This window comes from Brassica rapa, chromosome A09, assembly GCF_000309985.2.
Source record: "Brassica rapa cultivar Chiifu-401-42 chromosome A09, CAAS_Brap_v3.01, whole genome shotgun sequence".
In the NCBI taxonomy this organism is placed as follows: domain Eukaryota; kingdom Viridiplantae; phylum Streptophyta; class Magnoliopsida; order Brassicales; family Brassicaceae; genus Brassica; species Brassica rapa.
The window spans coordinates 12391226-12416889 of NC_024803.2; the positions used below are offsets into that span (position 1 = coordinate 12391226).

Here is a 25664-nt window from a genome sequence, read left to right on the forward strand (position 1 = left end):
CATTCATTCATTAATTAATAAGAGATATACTTTAAGTTTGTTACACTCTTGATAAAGATCAAACCTCGAGCCGGCATGTAAGGAAGGCCACTCTTCTTCTTTATCATTTTCAAGGATCTTGACCAGTTGCAGATAGTCAGTGTCAAAGGTCATATCCAGATGGTCTAGTTGAATTGAGGATTTCATGGCCCACAGGCGAGTGTTAAACTCAGCATGTAGGGAGGTTAAGAGCCGGTTACTAGCGAATGAACCGAGAATCGTTGTCCCATCCTTTGTCGTTAAGACCATTCCTCCGCCAAAGATAGGATCATCTTGGTGCCATGATGCATCAAGGGAGCGGCCGAGGTTGATGTCGCGTGTAGGTGGTTTGTTGTATGGGCCTTTGAATTAGGGGTTTTATGGACCTGTTTGTTGTATGGGCCTTTGAGTTAGGGGTTTTGATGGAACTCTCTTTTTGTGGAGAATGGAGATCATAACAAGATGTTGAAAACTTGATACGAGTTATTTCTGAACTCTCTGAAGTCTACTTTCTAAATGGTAGCGTTGAAGAGTCATCGACAAAGCTGAAAAAAAAAAACATGTGTTGCTCCCTCGTTAGGTTGCTTTGTTTATGTAAACCTTATTGTTCAAATGGGCTTAAATTATCCAACGTATAATGGGCTATTGAGTTAGAGTTGAACACCATATTTGTAATGTAATGTCTTTAACGGGCTTTTTCATTTTTGGAAAATGACCGGAAAAAATAATAATTGAATCGACCATTCCAATAAGTGTTCTGCCGAAGATCTTACGGAACCTTGGATGCGTTTTCTTGTGTTGTGAATCCGGGAATAATGGTATATATGGTTTTAAGATTCTTCGAATTCGATGTCTGAAATCTCATTTTGGTCGAATTTGTCTTTGCAGATCCGATTCATATTGTTGCAGAACAGACAAGGCAAGACTCGTCTTGCAAAGTACTATGTTCCTCTCGAGGAGTCCGAGAAACACAAGGTTGAATACGAGGTACAATAATTCAATTCTCTATTCTTTCTCCCTTCTTTGTGCTTCTTCTCATCTGATTATTAATTTGCTCTCAGGTTCACAGATTGGTTGTCAATCGCGACTCGAAGTTCACCAATTTCGTCGAGGTTTGTTAGTTCTTGCTTATTAACGAGATTAGAGTTAAAGATTTTGTGTTATTTTGGTTTAGCTTTAAGATTCTTGTTACAAAAGTCAACTAGATTGGCCTAGCACTAACAGTGAAGCTGATTAGGAATCTAAATCATGCTTGCTTATATATGTTTTTTTTTTTTGGGTTGCAGTTTAGAACGCATAAGGTTATATACAGGAGATATGCAGGGTTGTTTTTCTCATTGTGCGTTGACATAACAGACAATGAGTTGGCTTACCTTGAATGCATCCACTTGTTTGTTGAGATTTTGGACCATTTCTTCAGCAATGTCTGTGAGCTTGATTTGGTTTTCAACTTCCACAAGGTACCCCCACCCAAAACATCTTTCTTTCTTTCTTTCTTTCGTTTATCCTTTTATGTTACTTCTCAAACTGTTTCATTCTTCTGCTTCCCTGTAGAGCTATGATTAGAGTTAAGGATTATGTCATTGTTTCTTCTTTACCTATGATTAGCAAATTCTTCCTTGGATATCTTACTAGTGGCTTTCTGGAAACACTTAATGATGATTGTTTGGCTTTATCATCTCTTTTTTTTTTTAATAATGGAGAAAGGTGTTGCTCTGAAATTTACGGATGAGTTTTTTAGTTGATATTATTTTACTTACTAATTTTACAATGACTAGTGACGATTCTTGTTTGGCATTATCATATCAAGGTAAGGCAAAATACTGATGAGGGATAGATAAATGATGCTTCGAAATTTCTGTATTAGTTCTTTATTTGTTTTTAATTTTTACTAAATTCACAATTGTTGTTTCATGTAAGGTGTACTTAATTCTGGATGAATTCATTCTTGCTGGAGAGCTTCAAGAAACAAGCAAGCGGGTGCGCTCATAAAACCTTTTTTGTCTTCTTTTCTCAGAGCATTTTTGTCGTTTATTGTTGGCAGTAAACTGAAAAGTTATCCATCAACTCTCTTTGTTGCAGGCGATCATTGAGAGGATGTCAGAACTGGAGAAGCTTGAGTGATGAGGTTGGGAGATTCTATGATTGATAGTCAAGAATGAAAATGAGCAGTATGAGTCTTCCGTTTTGCTCCTTTCTGTTATGTTCTGCCTACCTTAAACACACCTTTTCATTTTGATTGATTAAAAACCTCTAATGGTAAACAAAACATTTATTTGGACAACTCAAAGAAAGAATATGATGGTCTGAGACATTGTGTTCAGATGCAATTGTCTTCTTTCGCACTGATATAAAAGAAAACCAAATCATGTATTGTTACTGCAATTCATGATGGTTTAGGTTTTTATGAATTTCACTAAAAGCATTGCCTTTACTATGGCCCTGTCCATTTTCAGTCTGGCATTAAGGAACATGGCCTATGTTGTTTGATTTTGAATAGTACGCCGAATTCTAACTTCAATACAATAATCACTTAATCCACCTTTGAATTTGTGACATTAAATACGCCAGAATTCCGATTTCACAAAGCTATTGAATAAGATATCATCCAAAACTCCCACAATTCAAACTATTATATTACCAATTTACCATCAACTCATGCGCATATTATGCTGGCGTGTTATCAAAGGCTAGCGTGCATGCGTCTGCGTCCCATCTATTCTTCAGCGGTCGAGCTCGGATAACTCTCAAAATCACGTGTGAACTGGGGTCTGCGGAATTTTTGCACAAACGATTCCTATAAGTATTTTTTATAAAGTAGTCATAGTTATTTGCTTATTTAAAAAAAAACTTTTCTACGATGGAGAAAAAAACAGAAAAGTTTTAATATACAAACAAAACAGAGGAAGAAAAAGTTGAAGCATTCACTAGTTTTGACACGTGTTTTATACTGTCTAGCTGGACAAAAAGTCCGGCTTAGAATTGTGCATTTTAGACACGCATACCATAGCGACGGTCCAGAAAAAAAGAGAGAGCTGAACCTTTCTCAGAAAGTACACAACAAAACAAGAAAACTAGAAATATCCCACGAATCTTCTCTTTTCCTTTGCAGCCACGCTGCCACACCAAGGCATCGTTTTACACTTCATTACACAAAAATGTGTCGGTGTATATATATGTGGTATAGACCTACGAAAGCTCCGAAAAATAAAGCAAATATAGAGCAATGACCACCACTAGATTACTCTTGCGTCGTAATTCAAAACCGTCGGATCTCTTTCGTCCATCATCATCATCTTCTTCGTCGCCGTCGTGTACCCTGTCACGCACAAGAATCCTGAAATGCTCGCTGGGGGGTCAGAATCAGAAACCGCCCATTAAAGATAAAGATAGAAAATCTTCGGTGGAGGTGAAAGCTTATGTGCCTACTTCAGAGATCGTGATCAAAAGTAAGACTGAAGTAAGACGAGGATTGATGGATTCTGTGTTTCTTGTATCACAAGTAACTGATATTTTTATCACGGAGTTAAGGCAAGCCATCAAAAGACGGGCATGGAAACTGCAGTTGCAGAGGAATATAGAAAGGGTATATCTACTTATCTCCTAGAATAGAAAGTTTTTTTTTTTTTTTTTGCATGGATCATTTATTTGGATATTTCATCATTTTATAGAGAAACATTTTGTGAAACCATTTTAATTGTCTAATTGGATGCAGGTGATACTTGACTGCAGATTCTACACCTTATTTGCCGTTGTTGGAACTTTATTAGGTTCTGTACTCTGCTTCTTTGAGGTAGTTTTCTTCTCCAGCTTCAATTAGATCAAAATATAATTTTAAAATAATGTCGTATAATAAAACATTCATGAATCCAATCAAAATTTATCTTCAGTGGAAAACTATTTTGTTGAACTACACTGTAGCTATGCATATGATTCAATATATCACATTTCTGTTCAGCTAAAAATGATTACTATAGTAAAAAACATGTAAAATGAAAGAAAAAAAAATTCAAAACCAAATTCTTTTCAGTTTCTAATATTTCTCAAATATCTGTAACTATTCAAATCCACACAAAGGTGTACAGATATATTGTCCCAACTACTTTCTGTATATAAAAATATGGAATTTTAAAACATCACAAAATAAATAGAATAAAAGGGGTAAAATGAATGGAATTTGAAAATATGGAATTTAAAAACATCACAAAATAAATTTTGTCGGTTTGACAAAAAGGTATTAATTTCCACTTAAATTTATTAATTTTAATGCGATACAAATACATATGAAAATAAAAAAAAAGATCAATTTCCGTCCAATTTATTAGAAGGGGAAATTTTTATTTCATTTTTTCCGTTATCTTCGGTGGAAAATGGATAGGTTTTCAAAATTTTGTTTTAATAAAAAATAGGATAGAAGTTTTTTTTTTTTTTTGTCAAACAGGATAGAAGTTTACGTAACCTATCTTATCATTCGATAAAACGAATCAGTTGAAATCTAATGTTACGTGCGATTTACAGGGCTGCTCTCGTGTTCTAGAATGTTATTCACATTATCTTAAGGGATTGTCCCATGGAGTAAAGAGTAACACAGTTCATATTTTAATCGAAGCCATTGGTATTGCTCTAATCCTGATGACTCATTGAGTGGTGTGCATGACTTTCTAGAGTAAAAGCACCTTGACCATCTTTGTTTATGATCTCTAAAACTGCAGATATGTTCTTGTTCGGCACATCCATGCTAGTTCTAGGAAACGCTTTTTATAACATGTTTGTGAGTTGCAAAACAAACCAAAGCAATCAATCGATTGGTGAAGTAAAGGCGAGAATAGGGTATGCAGTGGTAATGATACTTCACGTTGGGATGATGGAGAAGTTCAAGACCACGCCATTGGTGACATGTATGGACCTCGCTTGTTTTGCTGCATCACTCTTCATTTTATCGGCTTCTATGTTCCTTTTGTCTAGATTGTCTTCATCGCTACGAACTCGTAAAACCGGCGAAAGAGTTTAATTGATAGATCAAAAGAGGATTGTCGTCAGTTTGAAAAAAAAAAACAGGCTTATCGTATAGAACTATTTTTTTAGTATCACAAATATTTGTTATAGACTTATAATTTATACTGATACTTCTATTTCATTAATTTTATTTTCGTATGTATAAAACTTTCAGATGGTTCAGAAAAAAAAGTATTCTTCTAAATTTTTCTTTTGATAAAAAGGTGAAATTGTTTTTTGAACTAAAGACTTTCAATTTAAAATATAAACTATTACATGATAAGACCAAGATGTCTTATAGTTGAGAAGAGTTTATATGAAACAAGCTTCATGATGTATTGAATCCCAAACCAATGAAACAAAGGTAGATACTAGAGACGCCACCAATTGTAGTAAAGACAATAGCTAATGATAGGAACCACGGTCGCGACGCCATATTTTCCTCTTCCTTGTATTGTATGTCATTCCATGTTCCGGTGCTTGATAGGAGGTTTTGATTCGTTCCCACCTCGTGTCAATCTGAACGAGCTTGAAGGCTCAATCTCAACTTCAGTCCCATCACCTAGCACAGTAAAATGAGAAGCACTCTCTAATGCACAATGGTTAGGTACGGTTGTGGTCATGGGATCAACAACAATAGATTCTAGGACCTCATTGTTGATAATGTTGGATGGAGTAGATTCCATAATCGGTGTATCAATGGGAATAGATTGTGAATATACTAATGTGGTGAAAGTGGTAATTGTGTTAAGCGGACCAATGGGCTTTTCATGTAGTGAGTAAGAATAAGAAGATGAAGTTACAATCATTGGGTTTCCGGAGCATACCTCTGAAGAATCTGAAGGACATGTAGTAACGTCATGAGCAATCTCCCTATTAGATAGCAAAGCATGAATTGGATCAGCTGCACTTGGAACTTCTAAGACATTTGTACTCCGGAACACAAAAGCTGGTGAAGAGGGGATTAAAGGATCCCTTTGTTGTAGAAAACGGTCAATATCCATAATGAGAATTTCACTACTAACAATTGTTGTATGTGGCGGTAAGGTTGGATTTTAAGTCGGCTTAGAAGGTAAAATGCACCTCTTCTCTTTGTGGCCGAGGTTACCACACCTCTCACACATGGATGAAATTCATGTGTATTCAACATCAGCAAGAAATATGCTATCTTGTTTATCATCAAGTGCAATAAGCTTTAGGAAATCTCTATCCAGCTCCATCTCAACCAAGACCTTTGCTTCACCCATATTGGTAGGATCAAGTCGAAGTTAATGAGTAAGAATATGATCTCCAAGTCATGAAGCAATGTGACTTATCCATGGTCTAGAGTAACAACAATAAGAATGTTCTTAGATTGGCCCATACCGGTAACATAGATAGGGATTTTGAAAGAGCCCTCTGAAGCCATGGCATGACGATAACCATACCTCACAACATAAGATTTTTGAAAATACTACGTGTTTCCCTTGAATTCTTAGAATCATTACATTATTTTATTTTTATAGATTTTCACAATTTACAAAAATTCTTTGCAACTATTTTAAAATTTAACAAATCTCTAAACTTTTAAAATTAACAAACTTTAGTGAAATCTAAATCCCATTAACACCCTTAGATTTGTAGGGAAAAGATTGAGAGAAATAGGAAGAGAAAGTAGGAGATAAAAGATGATTTTGGCTAGTTGATGAATTTTTTTTTTTTGTTTATTTGGTCTAATTTCCTCTTTTATAATAAGGATTTTTAATAATTAAACCCCTCAACTAAAGATAAAAAAAAACCTTAACTAAAAATTCTGTGAAATAAACTTTCAATGTCAATTTCGTTAATATATATTACCCTCCGTCTAAAAAACCGTGCCAGAGGGTGATATATGTTAATGGTTTATAAGTTGAGAGTTTATAATGTTAAAACTTAGTTGAGGGTTTTTTTACGATTCAAAAATAGTTGAGAGGTTTTATCACTAAATGTTATTAAAATATTTATTAATTCCTCCGTTTCAAAATAGATGATGTTTTATGGAGTTTTTGATGTTTCAAAATAGATGATGTTTTCATATTTCAATGTACTTTTTAACTTTATAAAAAACTGTGTAACAAATCATATTTTATAGTCTGTTTTGTGATTGGTTAAATAATTTTTACTTTATATTTTAATGATACTTTTTAGATAAAAAATAAGTTTCTTAATAGTTGTGTCATATCCTAAAACTTCATGTATTTTGAAACAGAGAACTTCATGTATTTTGAAACAGAGGGAGTATCATTTATACATTGTTTTAGATTGACTTATAAGCCTTTAAAACTAATTTATAAATTTTAATATATTAATTTTTACGATTCATCATTTTAGGTGAGAGTTTTTTTTTAAGATTCACCTAATACTAATAATCTATAATTTTTGGGGCAATTCTCCTAGATATACTATTTTCAAGTTTTGGTCACAAAAATAGACCATAAGAAGAAAATGACCAAAATGTTTCATTTAATAGATAAAATGACAGTAATACCTTAGATAAAAAAATAATTAAAAAATAAAAAATAATAATTTTTTTTATAGTTTTAGATTATATGTTTTCAAATTCGAACTTTTTTATAAATTTTTTTTTCTTGAATTTTTTTTAATTATTTTTTAAAATTTTCTTTTTGTAATTCGAAAATAATTTTTGAAACTATTTTTAAAATTTTTATTTTCAAATTTTTAATATTTATTTTTTATTTTATAGAATTTTAAGATTCAATCACAAATCTCAATCATTTAACTCTAAATCCTAAAGTTTATATTAGTTAATTCTAAAGGTATAAATGTATATTTATTTTTGTTACAAAAAAATTTTTTTAGTGTTATCCTTATTTCTCTAATTTTTGTTTAGGGGGTATTACAGCGTGCGTTAGAAAAAAAAAAGGGGGGGGTATGACAGCGTTTTATCCATCCCCGTCACCAGGATACTCCTCCCCTCCCCTTTGACTCCGACAGTAGAGGTCTCTGAAAGTTTGGGAGAAAACGAGAGAGAGAGAGAGAGTAGCAGGGGTCAATTAGGGTTTAATCGAAACGATAAATCTGAGGTTCGTGCAGTCCTGAGAGATTCAACGGTTTGCTTCTTGTAGCTGAGTTTGTATTAAATAGCTCTTTCGTCTATCTTGAATCAGAAATGTCTCAAATCAATCTACCGTTTGAAGTCGGTCACACCATCGAAGCAAGATCTTTCGAATTGGGGTTTCGTGGAGCATGGTTTCGTTGCAAGGTACACTCCTCCTTCTCATTCAGTTTCTTATCCGTATCCATGTCAAAGAATACTCATTATGTTATTTTCTTTTTATCAGATTACAAAGATATTCAACAAAGGGAGATCATTATTCTATGATGTGGAGTATCTTGATTTCACAGAAGAAGGTTGGTTCTTCAATCCCTTGGTTTTCAAGTGCTTAGATGGTTAAAACATTTTGAAAATTGCTCAGGAATACACACAACAAAAGTATTCCAAAAACGCCAAGGCGAGAACGATAATATCCTAATGGTTCGACCCATACGTCCACGTCAGTCTCATGAAAATGAGGAAGGTTGTGGTCGAGAAGAAGAAGAAGAAGAAGAAGTTGTTGTTGTTCACGGTCTTTGGAAGGTGGGAGACTTGGTGGACTGGTGGAAAGACGATTGCTATTGGTCTGGGACGGTTCTAGAAGTGAGAGAAGAAGATGAAACGGTTAAGGTATGTGAAAGTTTTGAACTTTGTTCCAAAATGTGCTTTTAGAGGCTGTTTGAGATTTAGATTTTTGCATCTTTTTGTAGATTGAATTGGTGCCTGAACCGTATGGGGAAGGAAAAGGCTACGATGCTATGTTTAAGGATTTGGTTCCTTCATTGGAATGGTCACTTGAAGATGGTTGGATTGTGCCTTTCTCTAAGGATGGGGAAAAGAGGCAGTGTGCTAAGCTAATGAAACTTCCAAATGAAGGTTAGGTTCAACAAGATTTTTCCAAATGTTTGAGATGTTTAACTCATTGCTAGATGAATGTTTTCGTTGTGTCACATCAGACCAAGTGAAAGGAGCTGACGAAGAAACTAGAGAAGAAGAAAAGCTGAGACCCGCAAAGAAGTTAGTAGGAGATGAAGATCTTGCGTTGAATATCATGGAATCAGAGTCTATAGAAGCTGCTGTGATGGACTTGGAGGAGCAAATTGTTCGAATAGAATGGATAAAAGGAATGTTATTGCTAAATTCAGATAATTCAACCTGGATATATGAGGATTATCCTCCTCCATCTTCCTAAAAATATGTGACAGGGTATATAATCATCTCTCTTTCTTCTTTTCTTTGAACCTAACCTAAACGTCTTTCGAGTTGCCTTTTAGCCTTCTCAAGTTGTTGTTTCATTTTGTTCAGGCTTTGAATTAGTTCTCTTCTGTATCACAATTTGTTACAGGTAAGATGGATTTTTACTTTTGCCATGATCACCATTTCTGATTGATTCTAAGAAACGTTTTTTTTTTTTGGCAGTCCTTAGGTGGAGGAGTAGAGTAGAAGATGTAAATGAGGGTAAGACCTAAGGTGGATCATATTTGACACGTTTTGAGAAAATTGAAAACGGAACATGACTGTTTCTTAGACGTCTTTCTTTTAGGTATTTTGGTTTCCTTTGTTGATATACTTTGCAACAATTTCCTCTGTATTTAACCTCGAACCTACTTTTGGTAGTCTGGGAATTGATCTAACGAGAAAGTTAAGGATTAGTAATTTCATTCTCTAAGGGATGTTTTAGGTAAACAAGATCTTGTTCCGTTCCTTCAAACTATCTCATAATCGTTGGTTTCAAAAAGAATACCCTCTACGACTTTTGACTGGAACAGAATACGATCCGACCCGAAATAGACCGGTTCGGCTTAGTTTTGGTATTTATGATTTTAACCAATGGATATTAATACATCTATATCCACATATATAAGGTCAGGTTCGGTTTTTATCCGGAATCAATTGGATACCCATTAAATCGGAAAACATAGAGAATTGTATTTGTTCCGAGTCAAAGCCAAGTTGAAAAGGCAAGAGCACTAGTCTATGCAACTTTGTTATAACTAGGTGATTACCCGCGCTACGCTGCGGGATTTTTTTTATTTTTTATTTTATTGTTTATAAAATATTTTCATTTTATAAATGAATAATTATATTAATATAAGTTTTGTATCTAAATATTTATAATCTTGACATATATTGTATTTTTTATATTTTGGTTATTGTATAATAATTATTTATTTGATATTAATTTTTAATAGATTAGCTTCCAAGCTAATTTTTTTGCACCTTTGGTCTCGAGTTGGTGGCGTAAAATTTCATTTATTTTTTTTGGGTTTTAGGTTCTAATTTGTGGTCTAAAATTACGCATCAGATTACAATGAAATCTTAATTATTGTACACAGTGCTTTGTATTGTAGTGTCTAAGCACTGTCTATGCCGAAATTTTAATAATTCCAGTGATTAATGGACATTACACATCAGATTACAATGACATCTTAAGTAAGAACACAAAGCTAGGAGCAAAGCAAGAAACTCACATAGCTTTTCTTAGTCAAAGTTGAAATCTTTTTCCAAATCCAAAAACACATCCTAATCACTCTTATAAATGATTTAACTTCAGAGACAAAACAATCAAACCAGCCAGACACTCAGAAATATACACATCATTGCAGGTTTTTGATTTTAAAAACAGAACAGTTTTGAGGAAACTTTTATAGTGTCAGAAACTGATCAAATCGAAACTCAGATCCTAAGCAGGTCAGGTTAATTTCGAAATTGTCTTACACTTAACAGTATCAATTGAAATAAGATCAATCATAAATAGAAACAGATTAATCACTCTTCTCAAACCCAAACAGAAACAGATAACACATATTCTACAAAAGCAAACACATATCTGATTTCTCTACGAGAATATGAAAAGTCTAAACTATGAATTGTGATCAAAGAACTTTGCAGCAACCACGTGATAACTCATGATCTTAATAGTATTTAGCATCTCATTTAGTTCATTTTAATCATTCTAGATTGCATTTAGGTCTTAATATTGCATTTACATGCATAATTGCATAAATAGGGGCTAAAGTGCACACTTGAGAAGTTTGGGACAAAATTCAAGGATTAAATTGCACATTTTGGAGTTTTGGGTCCAATTTGATGTTAACAAGAGGGCAGGGACCAAGGCTGCAAATTCAGAACTCTCGGTTGGGTGAAATTGCACAATCGAAAGTACATTGTTGATTTGAGAGGGTGTGTCTGAAAATTCTGAAGTTAAGGGCCGCATTGAAAATAACAAAAATTTCAGGGACCTGGTTTGCAAAATACTGGGAAATCACCATTGGAGTTCACGAGCTTCACGGAGCTGTAGATCCCGACGATTCCGACGGCGTCGAGGCTTGACGCGACGACGATTCCGACGGCGTTGAGGCTTGACGCGACGACGATTCCGACGGCGTTGAGGCTTGACGCGACGACGACGAGATCACCGGAGCAGAGTACGACCGAGACGCAGAGGAGCTGAGCACCGGTGCTGCTGGCCGGAGCACGAGCTCAACCACCACCACGACTGAAGCTTGGAGGAGACGGTGGCGCAGTCACGGATATGCACGAGCCACGACGGAGATTGACGAAGATGGAGAGGGGAGGAGGCGCGGTGGCTGTGATTGGTGTCAACAAGCAGAGGTGGAGAACTTGAAAGAGAGCTTGAACCGATACATACACAGAGGTCCTTGGCTGAGAGAGACGACGCCACGACGTGCAGTTGAAGAGAAGCCAAGTACCGGAGCGACCTCGAGGCTTCTGGTTCAGCTCCTCTCTACTTTTGATTATGCTAAAGATAGCTATGAAGATGTCGAATGGGTTGATTCCTCGTTGGGATGAAGTTGTAAGCTTAACCAAATGCTGAGTTGTATAAATGAAATGTTTTGATTGGTTTTACAAGTTTTTTCAGTTAATAACATGTAAGCCTCTCAAGATTCTAAAAGTCTGATGTGTCAACAATTGGAGAGAACCTGCTATTATTGTGTTGATTACCCACATAATATACCATAAGATTTTATTTATTTTTCTTTAAAAAAAACAAAAATAAATTAATAAAATATAATCTAATATTTTGGATTTAAAATTGTATATCCCAACTGACCCAAAACTGACCCAAAACTGAGCTAGTCGGTACTGAAATTCTACGAAATATTATGTGGATACAGTTTTCTTATATACCTGAAAAAAAAACGAATCCTACCCGATATCAACCCAAAAATCAGCAAGTCCCATACCGTATGTTCTTCTTTGGCTGTAGTCTGTGGAAAACTGGAAATATTTATTTCAAAATATCCAAAGGCGTTTCCACTCTAAGCAATTCCGTAATATCATTGTTACTAGATTAAGATCCGCGCGAGTAATAAAAATTATATATTATAAATATATTTTACATATTATATGTTCTTTTATATATTTATAAAATAATATATATATTGGATAATGAAAAAAACGATAACTATTACGTATATAATTAAATTAGTGTGAATATGTAAATAATTTTTATTAATCTAAACAGTCACTTTTTCTATTTTCTATTTTATATAATTAAATTTACATAATATACACAAAGATAAATAGTATATTTTAATATTGATATATTGTTAAATGATGCGTTCTACTTATTTGAATCTTTTATAAAAAAAAAAATAAATCGCTGATAACAAATTTTCATTGTGCAATGTTTTTGAAAGTTTTACTAATTTATAATTTTTTTAACCATTCAATGCAAATTTCAAATATTAAGTTATGAGTATTTGTTCAAAGATGTTATCAGAAAAAAATTGTTCAAAACAAATTTCAAAATTAAAATCTTTATGTATTTTCTATGGTATATAGATTAATTAAAATATATTATATATATATATATATATATATATATATATATATATATATATATGAGACTTTCTACTTACATAATTTTGTAATAATTTGTACCTTATCATAAAAAAAAATTAAATCATGGATCATAAAAATTTCAATGTGAAATTTTTTAAAAAGTTCAAAATATAACATATACGAAAAAACATAATTTTTATTATATGATTAATGTGATTGTTTTATTTATTTTAATAACTTAAAGTTAAACAAAAATGATAGATATATAATACACTAATTTGTATCAAATCTTTATGATTCAAAATCATTAATTGTCACATATAATTTAGCCACATTAGTCAATTCCATATATTTTTATTTAAGGAAAGAATTGAGAATATTAATAATTAATTTATGGTTAGTTTAATAAAAAATTTATTATATATTTAGATGGACCAACCTATTTCTCTAAGGATTCTAAAAATCATTGTGATGATGACACGTGGCTACCTCAAATGTATTTTAATATATAGGAGATATGCTTGTTGGACGAAAATCTCTTACATGGATCTCTGAATCCTCTATACACGAGTCTTTAATGTGCTTGAAAGAACTAATTTGACCGCCTCAGTGAGTATTTTTTGTATGTTCATGACTCTTTTTGTGATGTAGATGATGATTGATTGTGTCCATTCACGAGAATATAAAGACCATTGGAACAGGTGTTTTGAACTTGGGGCAATAGAACTTTTGATCAAAAACTTCTTGTTGTAACCTTAGGTTGCTAGTATGGAATTTATAACTTGATGCTAATTATTAGGACATGTTGCATTTAAGCGGTTTTGACCGCCCCAGTGAGTATTTTTTGTATGTTCGTGACTCTTTTTGTAATGTAGATGATGATTGATTGTCCAGTCACGAGAATATAAAGTCCATCAGAATGGGTGTTTTGAACTTAGGGCAATATAACTTTTGATCAAAAACTTCTTATTGTAACCTGAGGGATTTTCAGTACTTTGTCTCAAATTTCGTTAATAAAATTACATTTTTACTAAGTATTCATCCATAAAAATTGGCTCGGTCTTCACTTAGAATTTTTCAAAGGTTTTAAATATTTTTTGGGTCAAGGTGTTTCTAGAAACTTACAAGCCAAACCCATACAATTGTGGAGTCTTGTGTTGGTTCACACTATGGGTGCAACGGAAAATTGTGCTCTGCGTGAGTCGGTGATTATAAAATCCGACTTTGTAGTATATGATAATGTAAGTTGAAAGACTTAAAAATAATTGATTTATGTCACTAAAGTGGACTTTTCTTTTTAGGTACATTTCAATAGAAAACTCAAGAATTAACTGTACTAGAGATAGAGGATCTAAAAAATAGGTGACCTATCGAAAAGTGATTCGCGACATCATGTAATGAAGCAAAAACATGGAGAATGATCCTATGATGATTACAAGGTCAGTAAATAACTCTTTCAAACCTCCAAAAATTTAATGCACAAGCTATTGCACGGAATAGAGCCTATGAGCCATTAACAAATGTGGGAGGCTCATTAACAATAGGTGGTCGAGGCATAACACTAATATTCAACACTATCAAGTTCTTCTTACAATATAAAGTGAACCAAAAAGAAAATAAGGGATAACTTATCATAAGCAATGAAGGGATTTGGATTAGTACGTCTCATTTGCAACTACTAGTTCTTTGTGGTGTCAATAGTGATGTCCCCATTAAAGAGAAGTGAGTTCGATAAGTTAGTGCCCATACGATGACATTGTTATAAAGTTATAATGGATAAACGAAAGAAATATAGAAAGAATTCATAAAGATGAGTCTCCACAATAATTAATGGTTGCTTTATTGAGTCTAACAGAGACATCGGCACATGCCCTTATGCCAAACAACCGTTCCTTTTCCTCTTCCCTCTTTTATTTTGCCTTGTTTTCAAACTCCCATCACAAATAAACATTTTATAATTTCATAAAAGTACACTTTTATGAATAAAACCTAATTTTTGGCCTATTTTTGATGTAAGTCGGTAAACTTAGTGAAAGTAGTTTAATTGGTCGAATTTTTTTTTTTTTGTAAGTAGATTAGACTTGCTAACAAATATTTGAGAGGGGAATAAGCACGGAAAAGAAATGCAAAGTGGAAAAATGATATTTTGGACTGCTTTCTATGTGCGGTGCTTAAAACATAAACCCCAAATTAAACAATAAATTTGAAATTGACTTCTTTAAGAATTTTATAAAATTAAATATTTGTATGAAATAATATTTAAAATAAAAATATTTAGTTGTGAAGTGTAATCTTCCGGTTCTGCTATTTTATAATGCACATCGCTTATTAGGTTGCAATTGGACTGTTGATTTTTGGATTAGAATGATTAATTTCATTAATTCTATGGAAACTTTTTTACATTGACATGAATAAAATAGAATGTCCATTACAACAATTCCACAAACATTCAAAAATAAAGAAAAAACATTCCTAAACATTTTTCTACAGTTATGATTATGAAAAAAAATAGAAAAATATTATTTTTAAAGGGAAAATTTGGAGAAATGCACTCAAATAAGATTATAATTTGAAAACTACACCCTTATTTATTTTTTTTGGAAAAATACACTTATATATATATATAAATTTACCTAATTGTCCAATCTTAATATTTCTAATATATTGTTTAAAAAAAAAATTTTTAATCGCAATTTCTAATATATTGTTTAAAATTTGTTTTTTTTTAAAAAAAAAATCGTTAGAGAATCTATCTAATATTTTTTTTATATATCTACGCAATATCATTCCCATATCTTTTTAATAATATCTTAAATTTTTTATTATTTTGAAAAATAAAGAAATCAAGACGTGTATCATCTTCTCGTCTCCTTCTTTCGTATCCTCTCCATTTCTGATTTTTTTCATTTTTTTCTCTTAGTTTCACAGATTCTTTATTTTAGAGGTTTGTTGATTAATCATATTTTGGTTTCTAATTCTGATTCTATTTTATTCTGACAGTAGTTCTGTTTTATCTTTTTTTTTAGGAATATCATGCTGCGTTTGGCTAGAGTTTCAAGAGAATGGAAGGTGAATAAAGAATCATGGAAATTCAAGGAAATTTTTTTTTAACAACGTGACTTGTTTATATAAGTTGAATAAAATAAAATAAAGGGAAATATGTATAAACTTCATGATAAAGTAAAAAAAATCATAATTTACATATTTATCTTTGTTATTATAAAATTTAAATGATAAAAATAACATATTTATCTTAAACAAAATAATTTTAATGATATTATTTTTATTAATTACGAATTTATATATTAATTTCGAATTAATATCTTAATTATTGAAATATCTTGGGTATAAAAGTTAACTCATAATTCAGAAAGTGTATTTTTCAAAAAGTAAAATAGAAAATGCAGTTATCAAATTTCAAATCCTAAATAGGGTATTTTGCAAATTATCCCTTAAAACTAACTCTATATATACTGAAAACTGGAATGTTACATTTACTCTAGTGGATCTATGTAAATTTTTTTAGTAAAGTTTATTAATGGTATCTCACATAATTATGCATATGCTTCTTTGTCATATGGGGGTTTTCTCTCTTTTTTATGCATATGCATATGCATATGTTTCTCATTGTTGTAAATCGATGAAGAGATATCTAGTTAGAGCATCTCCAAGAGCAACTTTAAAACTTCAAATATAAGGTTTTATATACTTTAAGAGAAATTTCAAAACCTCAAATTATAAAATTTTGTACGGTGAAACCTCAAATATGAAACCTCAAATATAAGGTTTCATATTTTTTCGGTCCTTATACTTGTATGTCTTGTAAATAGTCTTGATAACTTTCTTGTTTATCATTTTAGTCCATATAATTTTATATCTTTTATATATTTTTATAAATTTAAATTTTACATATAAATTTAAATAAATATATGATCATTTGTCACTTCAAGATGCACTAATAATCATATATTGGAGCATTATTGAAATAACACTAATGAATAATTATGTATATTAGAAAATGATTTCACTTCTAAGTCTTTTATTTATATGTAATTTGCTATTATAATGTAATAGTTTATTAATCAATATTGTTTATAATATTTTTATTGTATGTTTTTAGTTGTTATAAAAAAAATTTTGGCTTTATTTGATTTCTTCAAAAGTAAGGACTATAATATAAACCAAGTGGTCTTGGCCTAGTGGTAAAGGGGTTCCAACTGGAGCTTCTGTCATGGGTTCGATTTCTCTTGGTCATCCATAGACGTCTTAAGTGGCAAAAAAACCTTGATTTCTATGGACCTCTTGGTGATTAGTCTTTGAGTCTAGAAAGCCTTTGGAATCACACTAAAATTCTAAAAAAAAGAAGGACTATAATGTAAAAATCTAAAACTTTTAAGGTTTGTTTTAAGGTTTATCATTGGAGAATAGCATCATCAAACCTCAAATACAAGGTTCAGCAAACCTTAAATATAAGGTTGCTCTAAGAGCATCTGCTAGAACGCTATATTCGATTATGGTATAATCTTGTAAGTTTCGTTTTCTTAGTGATGAGTGATGACCCATTCCCTTCTCTCCATTCCACTATGAAAAATCATTAAAAGAAATATGGTTTTAACTCTATGATTAAATAAAAAAAAACTATGATTAAATATAGATATATGGTCACATTCATCTTTTTAGTTACCATCGTTTTCATGATGTTGCGCTGTGTAGACCTCCTTTGAAAAGTTATACGCTCTTTTTGTTGAAAGTTATAACGCTCTTTCCATTGAATGTATACAGTATCTTTATCTTGAGAGTGATTTTACACATGAAAACGATCAAAAAGGAAAAACATATTGCAACCGGATTAAATGACGTGGAATGGTTGATTTCTTTTAATTTTATAGATTTTTACCATTTATTATGAATAGAATAGAACAGTCATTTCACCAATTTTTAGATAAAAATAGAATGAAAACTATTCTATAACAACTTTGTTTATGGATGAAGCGAATAAATTTTATTCCATTTTTTTTATTCCATTCTTATCATTTTATTTATTTGTTTTTTTTAATAATCTAAATATTTGGACATTCCAGAAGAAATCCGACTAGTATCTAAATACACATCCACAGAAGATATTTTAAAAGACTGCTTTTTTCATCTCATTTTAATTGACGATGGTCAGCATTTGTATTGAGACCGAAACTCCCTCAAAATTACTGAATTATCCTCGCTTTGGTTTATTCCATTTATTTTTATTCCATTAATTCAAAGAAGCATTATACGAGGCGAGCAGTTATATGCAGTGATGACATTAACTAAATATTAGATTATCTGTTCTTGTCAAATCAGATTATATGTTCTTGTCAAATAAACAAAATATCAAACTCGAAATAATGGTATATGTGATCAGTGCCAGCCGTACTAATTCGGTGGCCTAACGCACATTAGCATAATATAGTGCTATATTTAACTACCAAACGATTTGAACTATATTGTTTACTTATAACTGATTATAACATAACATTATTATATTTTAAATATTTTTTAAAATAAAAATCAAAGATGATCCGGCATTTTATATATATACAGTGAAATCTCTATAAATTAATAATGTTGGGACTACACCAAAACTATAATTTTTTATTAATTTATCGATATATTAATTGAACCAAAAACTCAATTTGAGACTATAAAATTATATTATTTTATAGAAATTTTTAGTGTATTAATTTATAAAGTATTAATTTAAAGAGGTTATAGTGTAATGAAATAATGGTATATATGATAGATTCTAAACAAAACACACACACGCAAGAAGTCGAAGTGGTATATATCAAGGAACCACTAAGCTGAGAAGCAGCTCATAGAAACAAAAACGAAACACCAAATGTACACCCATTTTGATAAATCAAGGTAAACATGAATGTATTATAAAAAGTCCAAATGATAATATATATATTAGATCGACAGTATTCTTATACAAATTCAAATTTAGGATCTTGTTCTCTTTTGTTAAAAGACCACTAATATATCAGAGACGGACTTGTCTGTCAGAATGCAAGAAAGAATATATAGCCGAAAGTCTATTTTAAAATACAAACTCCCAGATTTATCAAACTTCAACTTTCTGAAGGAAATTCAATTTTCCTATAGAACCCTGAATAATCTTCGACCAGTCATGGCTATAAGATAATTCACAACTCTATAATTCTATTAGATTTTGCTCTAGAAGTGTCCTTAATAATCGAATTTAATTGATAATACTTATGTAAGTAAAGCTAGAGGCGCTGATTTTGATGTTTAATACAATAGCTTTCGAAGTGAGAAATGCCATGCATTATTGTCGTCTAAATCATAAACCAGGAAAAGAAACAATGTGAAAAAGTGGCTTCTCCAATTTGGTTTCCCTTTTTCAAAAGATTCCGAAACCAAATGACAAACCATCTTCCTAACTTAGTAGTAGTACTAGACCCCCCTCCCTCCCTTCCCCACCCAACTAGTGATGTATCTTTCTATATATAATTTATATTCACATGCTCAACCCTTGTATTCATCCAATCCACACATATATACTCATAACAACACCAAGAAAGGATCAACAAGTAAAAGCTATGCCAATCCGATCTAGCCCTTTCTTCAATATGGAGAGCTCGGCTGTGCTCTCTATGTTGCGGCACACCGGCAAGTCCATGGATTCTAAACATCCAAAGAAATCTTCTGGAAGCATCGGTGGCGGGGTACTCAAAATGTTCAAACTCTTGCCAATGCTATCATCCGGTTGCAAGATGGTGAACTTGTTAAGCCGAGGGCATCGAAAACCCTTACTTAAAGACTTTGCAACTACGGGAACAATATTCGGTTTTCGCAAAGGAAGAGTGTTTCTTGCAATACAAGAAGATCCTCATTGCCTGCCAACGTTCATCATCGAGCTCCCCATGCTGACCTCGGCGCTGCAGAAGGAGATGGCCTCGGAGACCGTGAGGATTGCGCTGGAAAGCGAGACGAAGACACCGAGGAAGAAGGTGTTGGAGGAGTTTGTGTGGGGGATTTACTGTAATGGACGGAAAATAGGGTATTCCATAAGGAGAAAGAACATGAGCGAGGAGGAGATGTATGTGATTGATGCACTAAGAGGTGTTTCCATGGGAGCTGGAGTTTTACCATGTAGAGACCAATACGAGCAAGAGACAGAAGGAGAAATGACTTACATGAGAGCTCGTTTCGATAGAGTTGTTGGGTCTAAGGACTCTGAAGCATTGTATATGATTAACCCTGAAGGTAGTGGTCAGGGTACAGAGCTTAGTATCTTCTTTCTCCGGTCTCATTAATTGTTGTTACACGTTTCTTTTTGACGTCCGTTTTTACTCTGTTTTAAAGTCAATTAAATGGTGATAAAAATAATATTTCGTTAGAAATATATTTCCTCTTAAAAACTAGTTGATGGTTTTATTAAAAAGAAGAGGTATGCCATTTAGAAATATATTTTCCTCTTAGAAACTAGTTGATGGCTCATCCAAAAGCTTTGAATTTCGAAACGAGGAGCAAATGAAGCGCCTCAGGCATCATTATTAGCTATAGGCCTATAGCCACGGAAAAACTTGGAAAACGTTGTGGTTACAAAAATAGTGGCTAATCGTGGCAATTAACCAAGATTTTGCCATGACCATTTTGTAGATATTAGTTGGTCAAATCACTTAATGTTCAGATTTTAGGAGATGCATGAATCAGGCATGAACCACCAAACCAACCACAGAACTGCCATCTTACGGACTGTCAACCCTGAATCCAAGCTACCAATGAGAGTCATCATGACTTCAGGTCAGTATATGTGGTTTGCATGTCATGTGGTCTGAGTTCCAACACGTACCACATTTATAAGCGTTAGATAATATCCAGCTGTAAGATATCTTTGTATAAGAATCATTGACATTTGTTTCTGAAAAAAGGTTGACATGTACCACGCTACAAACAGAGAACTAAAAATATTTACACTTCCGAGTTTCAAAGATTGACAAGTACCACGCTACAAAATATGAACACTTCCGAGTTTCAAAGATTGACATGTACCACGCTACAAAGGATACTGTGATCGACTCTGATTTGAGCCTCCGAAATTGCACTTTGTACATACCTAAAAGTTATGTGGGATGAAAAACACAATACAATCTAAACTGAAATAACTTCACTTTCCACTTATTTATGTGCTTTTCCTACACATATACTGCTGTAAAGAAATTACTATCTGAACCACAGCCAAAAGAAAAGTACTAATTTGGAACTTTTTCGAGGGAGTAAGAAAAAGAAAGTCATTTTGAAAAAACATTTTCAGATGGAGAAAAGGTATCTAAAACTAAACTCATAAGGGATAATATGGATACGCGTAGAAGCAGGGGACTGAGACATCCCTTGTTGAAGACAGTTGAGAGCATCTTTTCCTAATTCAGTAGGCAACTGAAGGCAAATCCAATCAAGCAATGATTCAGTATCCTTTGCAAAGTCATGACTGTACCACTCCATCAGTTTCGGTATCCCCATTTTCGTCCTTGATATCCCTACTGATGCTTCCAAATACTCTCTTTTCGCCGCCTCTAATTCTTCTTCCACTTTATCAGTAGTGTACACCCGTACCTTCATAAGGTTTCAGAGAATAAGACCTCAATTAACAAACATAATAGTTTGTTAATAATAAAATTATTGCATTTTCTTATTCTATTGATTCTTGTTCACTAAACTCATTCTATGTATAACATTTTTATTTTAACTTCAGATTAAGTACCTTCTGCTATTAACAAATGATGCTAAAACTCATAGCTTCATTTAAGAAAAACCAAAATTTACCAAATATAAACGCAAATGCAAACAAACAATCGAGACCTAAAGCATCTACTTACAGCGGGTGAGGACCAGCTACCACATGAGAGAGCAAATGTTACAAGTGGCTCTGAAAATTCCAATCCGAATCTACTTCTCGCAGCCATTTCATTTTTCTTTGAACTTTTCGGGGAAATCTGATAGATCAAGCCAGAAATGAAAGTAAAAAAGATATTTGATTAATGATAATCACAACTCTAGACAAAGGGAAGGGACCAGCGAATAAAGAGCTTACATATTTTGAGTGATATGGCAAGCGAAGGATGAAGTGTTCAATAGTAATTGCATTGAGAAAGTGTCCGCCTACATTTATAGACGCCTGCAAGCACAGCACAACAAACCCATTAGACCATCTCAATTAAAAACACTGAATATTTTAGGAAAGTATGTTTATGCTATCTTCTCAGACTTCATGCAGGAAGTTTTGATCATATACTTTACCTTCCGCATCAGTGTAACCACCAACTCAGGGCTCTCTGGTATTCCATGTTCAAGGAAACCCTAGTATATTCAATGTAATAAGTTATAATCAAGTCATCAGGAAATGAACATACATATATACATATATATTGCTTAGAGATTACGTTCATCATGCAGCTGTTATAAATGTTTATCCAGAAAGCTAACTTCTCCTGCTGATTAAGTTGCTGCAAGTTAACTGAAGAAAGTCTTCCAAGAAGACCTCTGCGAAAAGAAAATAAAAATGAATAATGAAATCAACTCGAGAAAATTTCGTGTTTGAAAGTAGTATATATCTTAAGCGACGCTTACTTCAGTTGGCGAATGAGAAACGCATATGAACTTGACATTCTATTTTGGTTAACCGAAGCTGCTTTAACATTAATAAAGTTCTTATATGGACCAATATCTCTGCTTCTGAAGCTGGAGCAAATTTCATAAGGATCCCTGGATGTCTTATCTTCCTCATTTTCTTGACATCTCATGAAAATGCTAGAAAGACATTTAACTAAATCCTCTGAAATTTTATTTGGGTCACATTTTTCATCAGCTCCACCATAAGACCTCGGCTCTGCATTTGTTTTGCGAGGCCTTGGACTTTCCTGCTGTGGTTTATTATGTAAAAAAAAAGAGTAAATCTCTAAATTTAAAAGAAAAAAAAAGCAATTTAAAGATACAAACTATTACTAAGTATGTACCTTAAGTTTCTGAGCTTTTAAACTCTTATTAAGTTGTGTATTTGTAATATGCATGTTGATTGTAGAATTAGCACTCAACTGGTTTCTTTTAACCCTTCGGCTCTCTACAAAAGAGAAAACTATATCATTAGTCTAAATGACACCAATTCACTTAAACCTTCCCTCATCTGGAACCCTTAAAAGCTCACCTTTAACAGATAGCGTTTTCGGCGAAAAAGGCAACTCGGATTCTCTAGCATTAGTTGAAGCTGAACTGGAATCAGGCAAAAGGCATTCTGTGTTTGTTTTGGAAGATGTAAATGCCGCTTCTTGATACAACTCCTGTCTAAAATGCACAATATTCTCTTCTAACCGAACAACTTCCTCTTCAAGAACAGCCACTTCCGCAAGTAGTTGCAAAGTCTACAAGAACAAATCAAGATCAATCCCAATTTAATCAAGAAAGGCATTTTGTTTTGTGAGGTACTAACCATTGGAGGGAGAAACGGAGGAAGACGAGGAAGTGCTCCAAGAGGTCTGTTAAATGCTCTTTCCATTGCTCGGTGAATGTTCTCTTCAAGTCTAAGCTTCTTCCTCAGTTTTTCAACCTTTATACAAAATTTACATCCAATCTCAGAAAGTTAAAAAACAAAAGTGGACAGTAACTTTTATAGATCAAACCTAAAAAAAAAATATGGATGGTTACATCTTGTTGCAGAGCGGTGATCATCTCTCGATTCAGCTTCTTTCGATTTACGACGCCATTTTCACCACTGTTTAATTTTTTCCCCTGTGCATCAATAAGATCATGAATCTTAATTTGTATTCAACAATCTCAGAACCAGACGGATTATTCAATAAAACATTACAAGAAATGGAAAAAAATATATATGATAAAAATTGAAGGATCAGATTTTGAAAATTTTATTTTCAAGATCACAGCAAAAAAACAAACTCCAGGTTCATATATTATTTGAGAAATGCAAACATGAAACGATGATCAGACTTTGATATCCGAAAAAAAATCAAAAAATTAAAAAAAAAAACAGATCAAAACGATTTGGATTCCTAACTCACAATTTTGGTATGTGTTGATGACGGAGCTTTTGAGCCTCTTGTACTACCACTACTGCTGCTGCTGCTACTGCTATTGCTCATCATCGTCTTTGAATTATCTAAATCTGCAGAATCCTAATTCAAATTATTAACCACCGAGGAAGGAGAATATTCAAATGACGATCAAACTGATTTTGAAGCTTTGAGATTACATCTGGAATTATGGAAGCTGGTATAATAATTAATATTTGCAGAGAGTGTTTGTTTGTATGTATAGATGGAGACAGTTTCAGAAGATGAAGATTTGGTGTGTTAGTTTCGTCTTCAGCTTCCTGTAAGGTCTTTCTTGATTTGTTTTTATGTAAAATAAGTGAGGGATATCAGAAGGAGCGGTGAAACGGTCGGTCGCCTGTCATTTATATTTAAAATTATTAAATACTTTTTTGTTAATTATGTTTTAATAAGTAGTCATCCATAGTCATCAATTTAGATTTGCGATGGCCAGGACCAGGAGCCACTAGTGTGGTGGCTAGTCCACTTAGCCGAACACTCTAGTCATCATGGTACAACACCCATTTTCTCTTCAAAGAAGTAAAAATGCATATGGTCCCGGACGTTTAGCGGTATATAGGCCAAGGCAACAATAAAGGATGTACATTTTCTTTTGTATAAATAATAGTATTCGATCTGATCGGTTACACAATTTATTCAAGGCGTTACAATTTTTAAGTGCTTACAATGAAAGCTGAAAGAGAAAAAGCGGTCGGAAAGATATCAAAGGTGTTTATCTGCAGGATTTAGCCAATAAGTTCGATCCTTTAAAATTTTATTCAAAACTGACTTACTCAATGACATTTCATCAATAAGACCCAACTATATATTTTGCCCATCAAAAGTTACTTCTGAGCTCAGTGTAGCAAACTCCGGATCAAGCAGAAAACAACCAAGAGGTCCAAGACGAAGTCAAGTCAAGGTCATGGCAGTCACTTGACGACATGTGATCTGATGAGCTAGGCACGGTACATGCACCAGTGAAAAACTCTACTCCATTCATCATGTTTCCCTTTGTTCTCTTAAGTTGAACCTTCTTGCTCTCTTAGCATCTTGGAAATACTTAGCTAAAGTTGCTTCTCTTCATTCTTATTGTTTCTTAATGTCTCCATCTTTATTATTCTTAAAGTTGGATCACATCTTCACAGTATTTGAAGTAAAAAAAGGGTTTTTGATTGAATAAATTTAACCTTTTTATAAAAAAAAAATCAATTTCTTTTGTTACATGTTGGATATAATGAGATTTAAATTTTTCTAATTAGAATATTCATTGTTTTCTGTTTTTTAGATAAATTTATCAAGATATATTTAAGTTTAGATCAATGAATAAGATTAAGTTACTCCTGGAAGTTTAAAATTAAGTACAATAACCTCGATCGCGATCTATTTCCAAAATTATCAAATCGATAGTGAAGATAGAGAAAAATGAAAAGCAAGAACAAAGCCGCATACATAAGCGTGATGCTACCTTTGTAAGTTTATAAACTACTAAAATCTAAAGACTAGTTTTTATTGTGTTCAAACAAAAAAAAAAACCAAACCATTTGTATGTGCATGCCTCTTGAAATTCCTCGGTGCTATATGGATATTAGATGACATGTTTGTCACCGTTGCTCGTTCCCTTACAACAACCTCATAACGAGAGAAACTATACGCTTGGTTTGGAG

The 25664-nt window shown here is 32.8% G+C and overlaps 5 protein-coding genes across 7 annotated transcripts; 4 read left to right on the forward strand and 1 right to left on the reverse strand.

The window, feature by feature from the left end:
• The first annotated feature begins 684 nt into the window (after positions 1-684).
• On the forward strand, positions 685-2355 carry LOC103839297 (AP-2 complex subunit sigma). Its single transcript, XM_009115809.3, has 6 exons — positions 685-836; positions 907-1005; positions 1080-1130; positions 1305-1478; positions 1939-1998; positions 2101-2355. The coding sequence occupies exons 1-6, from the start codon at positions 834-836 to the stop codon at positions 2140-2142; spliced, it is 429 nt and encodes a 142-aa protein (XP_009114057.1). The 5' UTR covers positions 685-833; the 3' UTR covers positions 2143-2355.
• Positions 2356-2664: 309 nt separating this feature from the next.
• On the forward strand, positions 2665-5218 carry LOC103839296. Its single transcript, XM_009115808.3, has 4 exons — positions 2665-3604; positions 3734-3811; positions 4537-4633; positions 4731-5218. Exons 1-4 carry the CDS (start codon positions 3245-3247, stop codon positions 5027-5029), a joined length of 834 nt encoding a protein of 277 aa, XP_009114056.1. The 5' UTR covers positions 2665-3244; the 3' UTR covers positions 5030-5218.
• A 2656-nt stretch (positions 5219-7874) lies between these two features.
• LOC103839295 lies at positions 7875-9755 on the forward strand. 2 transcript variants are annotated; one of them, XM_009115807.3, is made up of 8 exons: positions 7875-8075; positions 8160-8254; positions 8334-8403; positions 8469-8716; positions 8797-8962; positions 9043-9292; positions 9393-9431; positions 9506-9755. In XM_009115807.3, the coding sequence occupies exons 2-6, from the start codon at positions 8162-8164 to the stop codon at positions 9276-9278; spliced, it is 813 nt and encodes a 270-aa protein (XP_009114055.1). In that variant the 5' UTR covers positions 7875-8075; positions 8160-8161; the 3' UTR covers positions 9279-9292; positions 9393-9431; positions 9506-9755. The 2 variants fall into 2 exon arrangements, with proteins under 2 accessions (XP_009114055.1, XP_009114054.1); XM_009115806.3 differs by having other exon boundaries at positions 7895-8254.
• Positions 9756-15673: 5918 nt separating this feature from the next.
• LOC103839294 (protein MIZU-KUSSEI 1) lies at positions 15674-20318 on the forward strand. Its single transcript, XM_033278728.1, has one exon. It carries the CDS (start codon positions 19417-19419, stop codon positions 20209-20211), a length of 795 nt encoding a protein of 264 aa, XP_033134619.1. The 5' UTR covers positions 15674-19416; the 3' UTR covers positions 20212-20318.
• Positions 20319-20864: 546 nt separating this feature from the next.
• On the reverse strand, positions 20865-24333 carry LOC103839293. 2 transcript variants are annotated; one of them, XM_009115803.3, is made up of 12 exons: positions 24159-24333; positions 23968-24071; positions 23597-23680; positions 23382-23498; positions 23100-23313; positions 22912-23015; positions 22526-22815; positions 22339-22438; positions 22196-22255; positions 21990-22073; positions 21775-21891; positions 20865-21511 (listed from the first exon to the last, which is right to left on the reverse strand). In XM_009115803.3, exons 2-12 carry the CDS (start codon positions 24049-24051, stop codon positions 21209-21211), a joined length of 1557 nt encoding a protein of 518 aa, XP_009114051.1. In that variant the 5' UTR covers positions 24052-24071; positions 24159-24333; the 3' UTR covers positions 20865-21208. The 2 variants fall into 2 exon arrangements, with proteins under 2 accessions (XP_009114051.1, XP_009114050.1); XM_009115802.3 differs by having other exon boundaries at positions 22526-22818.
• Positions 24334-25664: the final 1331 nt, after the last annotated feature.

Coding starts and splice junctions, on each gene's coding strand:
- LOC103839297 (XM_009115809.3), top strand. Junction 1,131..1,304: donor AGTTCACCAATTTCGTCGAG/GTTTGTTAGTTC, acceptor TTTGGGTTGCAG/TTTAGAACGCATAAGGTTAT. Junction 1,479..1,938: donor TGGTTTTCAACTTCCACAAG/GTACCCCCACCC, acceptor GTTTCATGTAAG/GTGTACTTAATTCTGGATGA.
- LOC103839296 (XM_009115808.3), top strand. CDS start 3,245: ATGACCACCACTAGATTACTCTTGCGTCGTAATTCAAAACCGTCGGAT. Junction 3,605..3,733: donor TGCAGAGGAATATAGAAAGG/GTATATCTACTT, acceptor AATTGGATGCAG/GTGATACTTGACTGCAGATT. Junction 4,634..4,730: donor TATTTTAATCGAAGCCATTG/GTATTGCTCTAA, acceptor CTAAAACTGCAG/ATATGTTCTTGTTCGGCACA.
- LOC103839295 (XM_009115807.3), top strand. CDS start 8,162: ATGTCTCAAATCAATCTACCGTTTGAAGTCGGTCACACCATCGAAGCA. Junction 8,255..8,333: donor GAGCATGGTTTCGTTGCAAG/GTACACTCCTCC, acceptor TCTTTTTATCAG/ATTACAAAGATATTCAACAA. Junction 8,963..9,042: donor AATGAAACTTCCAAATGAAG/GTTAGGTTCAAC, acceptor GTGTCACATCAG/ACCAAGTGAAAGGAGCTGAC.
- LOC103839294 (XM_033278728.1), top strand. CDS start 19,417: ATGCTCAACCCTTGTATTCATCCAATCCACACATATATACTCATAACA.
- LOC103839293 (XM_009115802.3), bottom strand. CDS start 24,051: ATGATGAGCAATAGCAGTAGCAGCAGCAGCAGTAGTGGTAGTACAAGA. Junction 23,016..23,099: donor GAAAACGCTATCTGTTAAAG/GTGAGCTTTTAA, acceptor TCTCTTTTGTAG/AGAGCCGAAGGGTTAAAAGA. Junction 22,819..22,911: donor TAAAAGCTCAGAAACTTAAG/GTACATACTTAG, acceptor AATAAACCACAG/CAGGAAAGTCCAAGGCCTCG.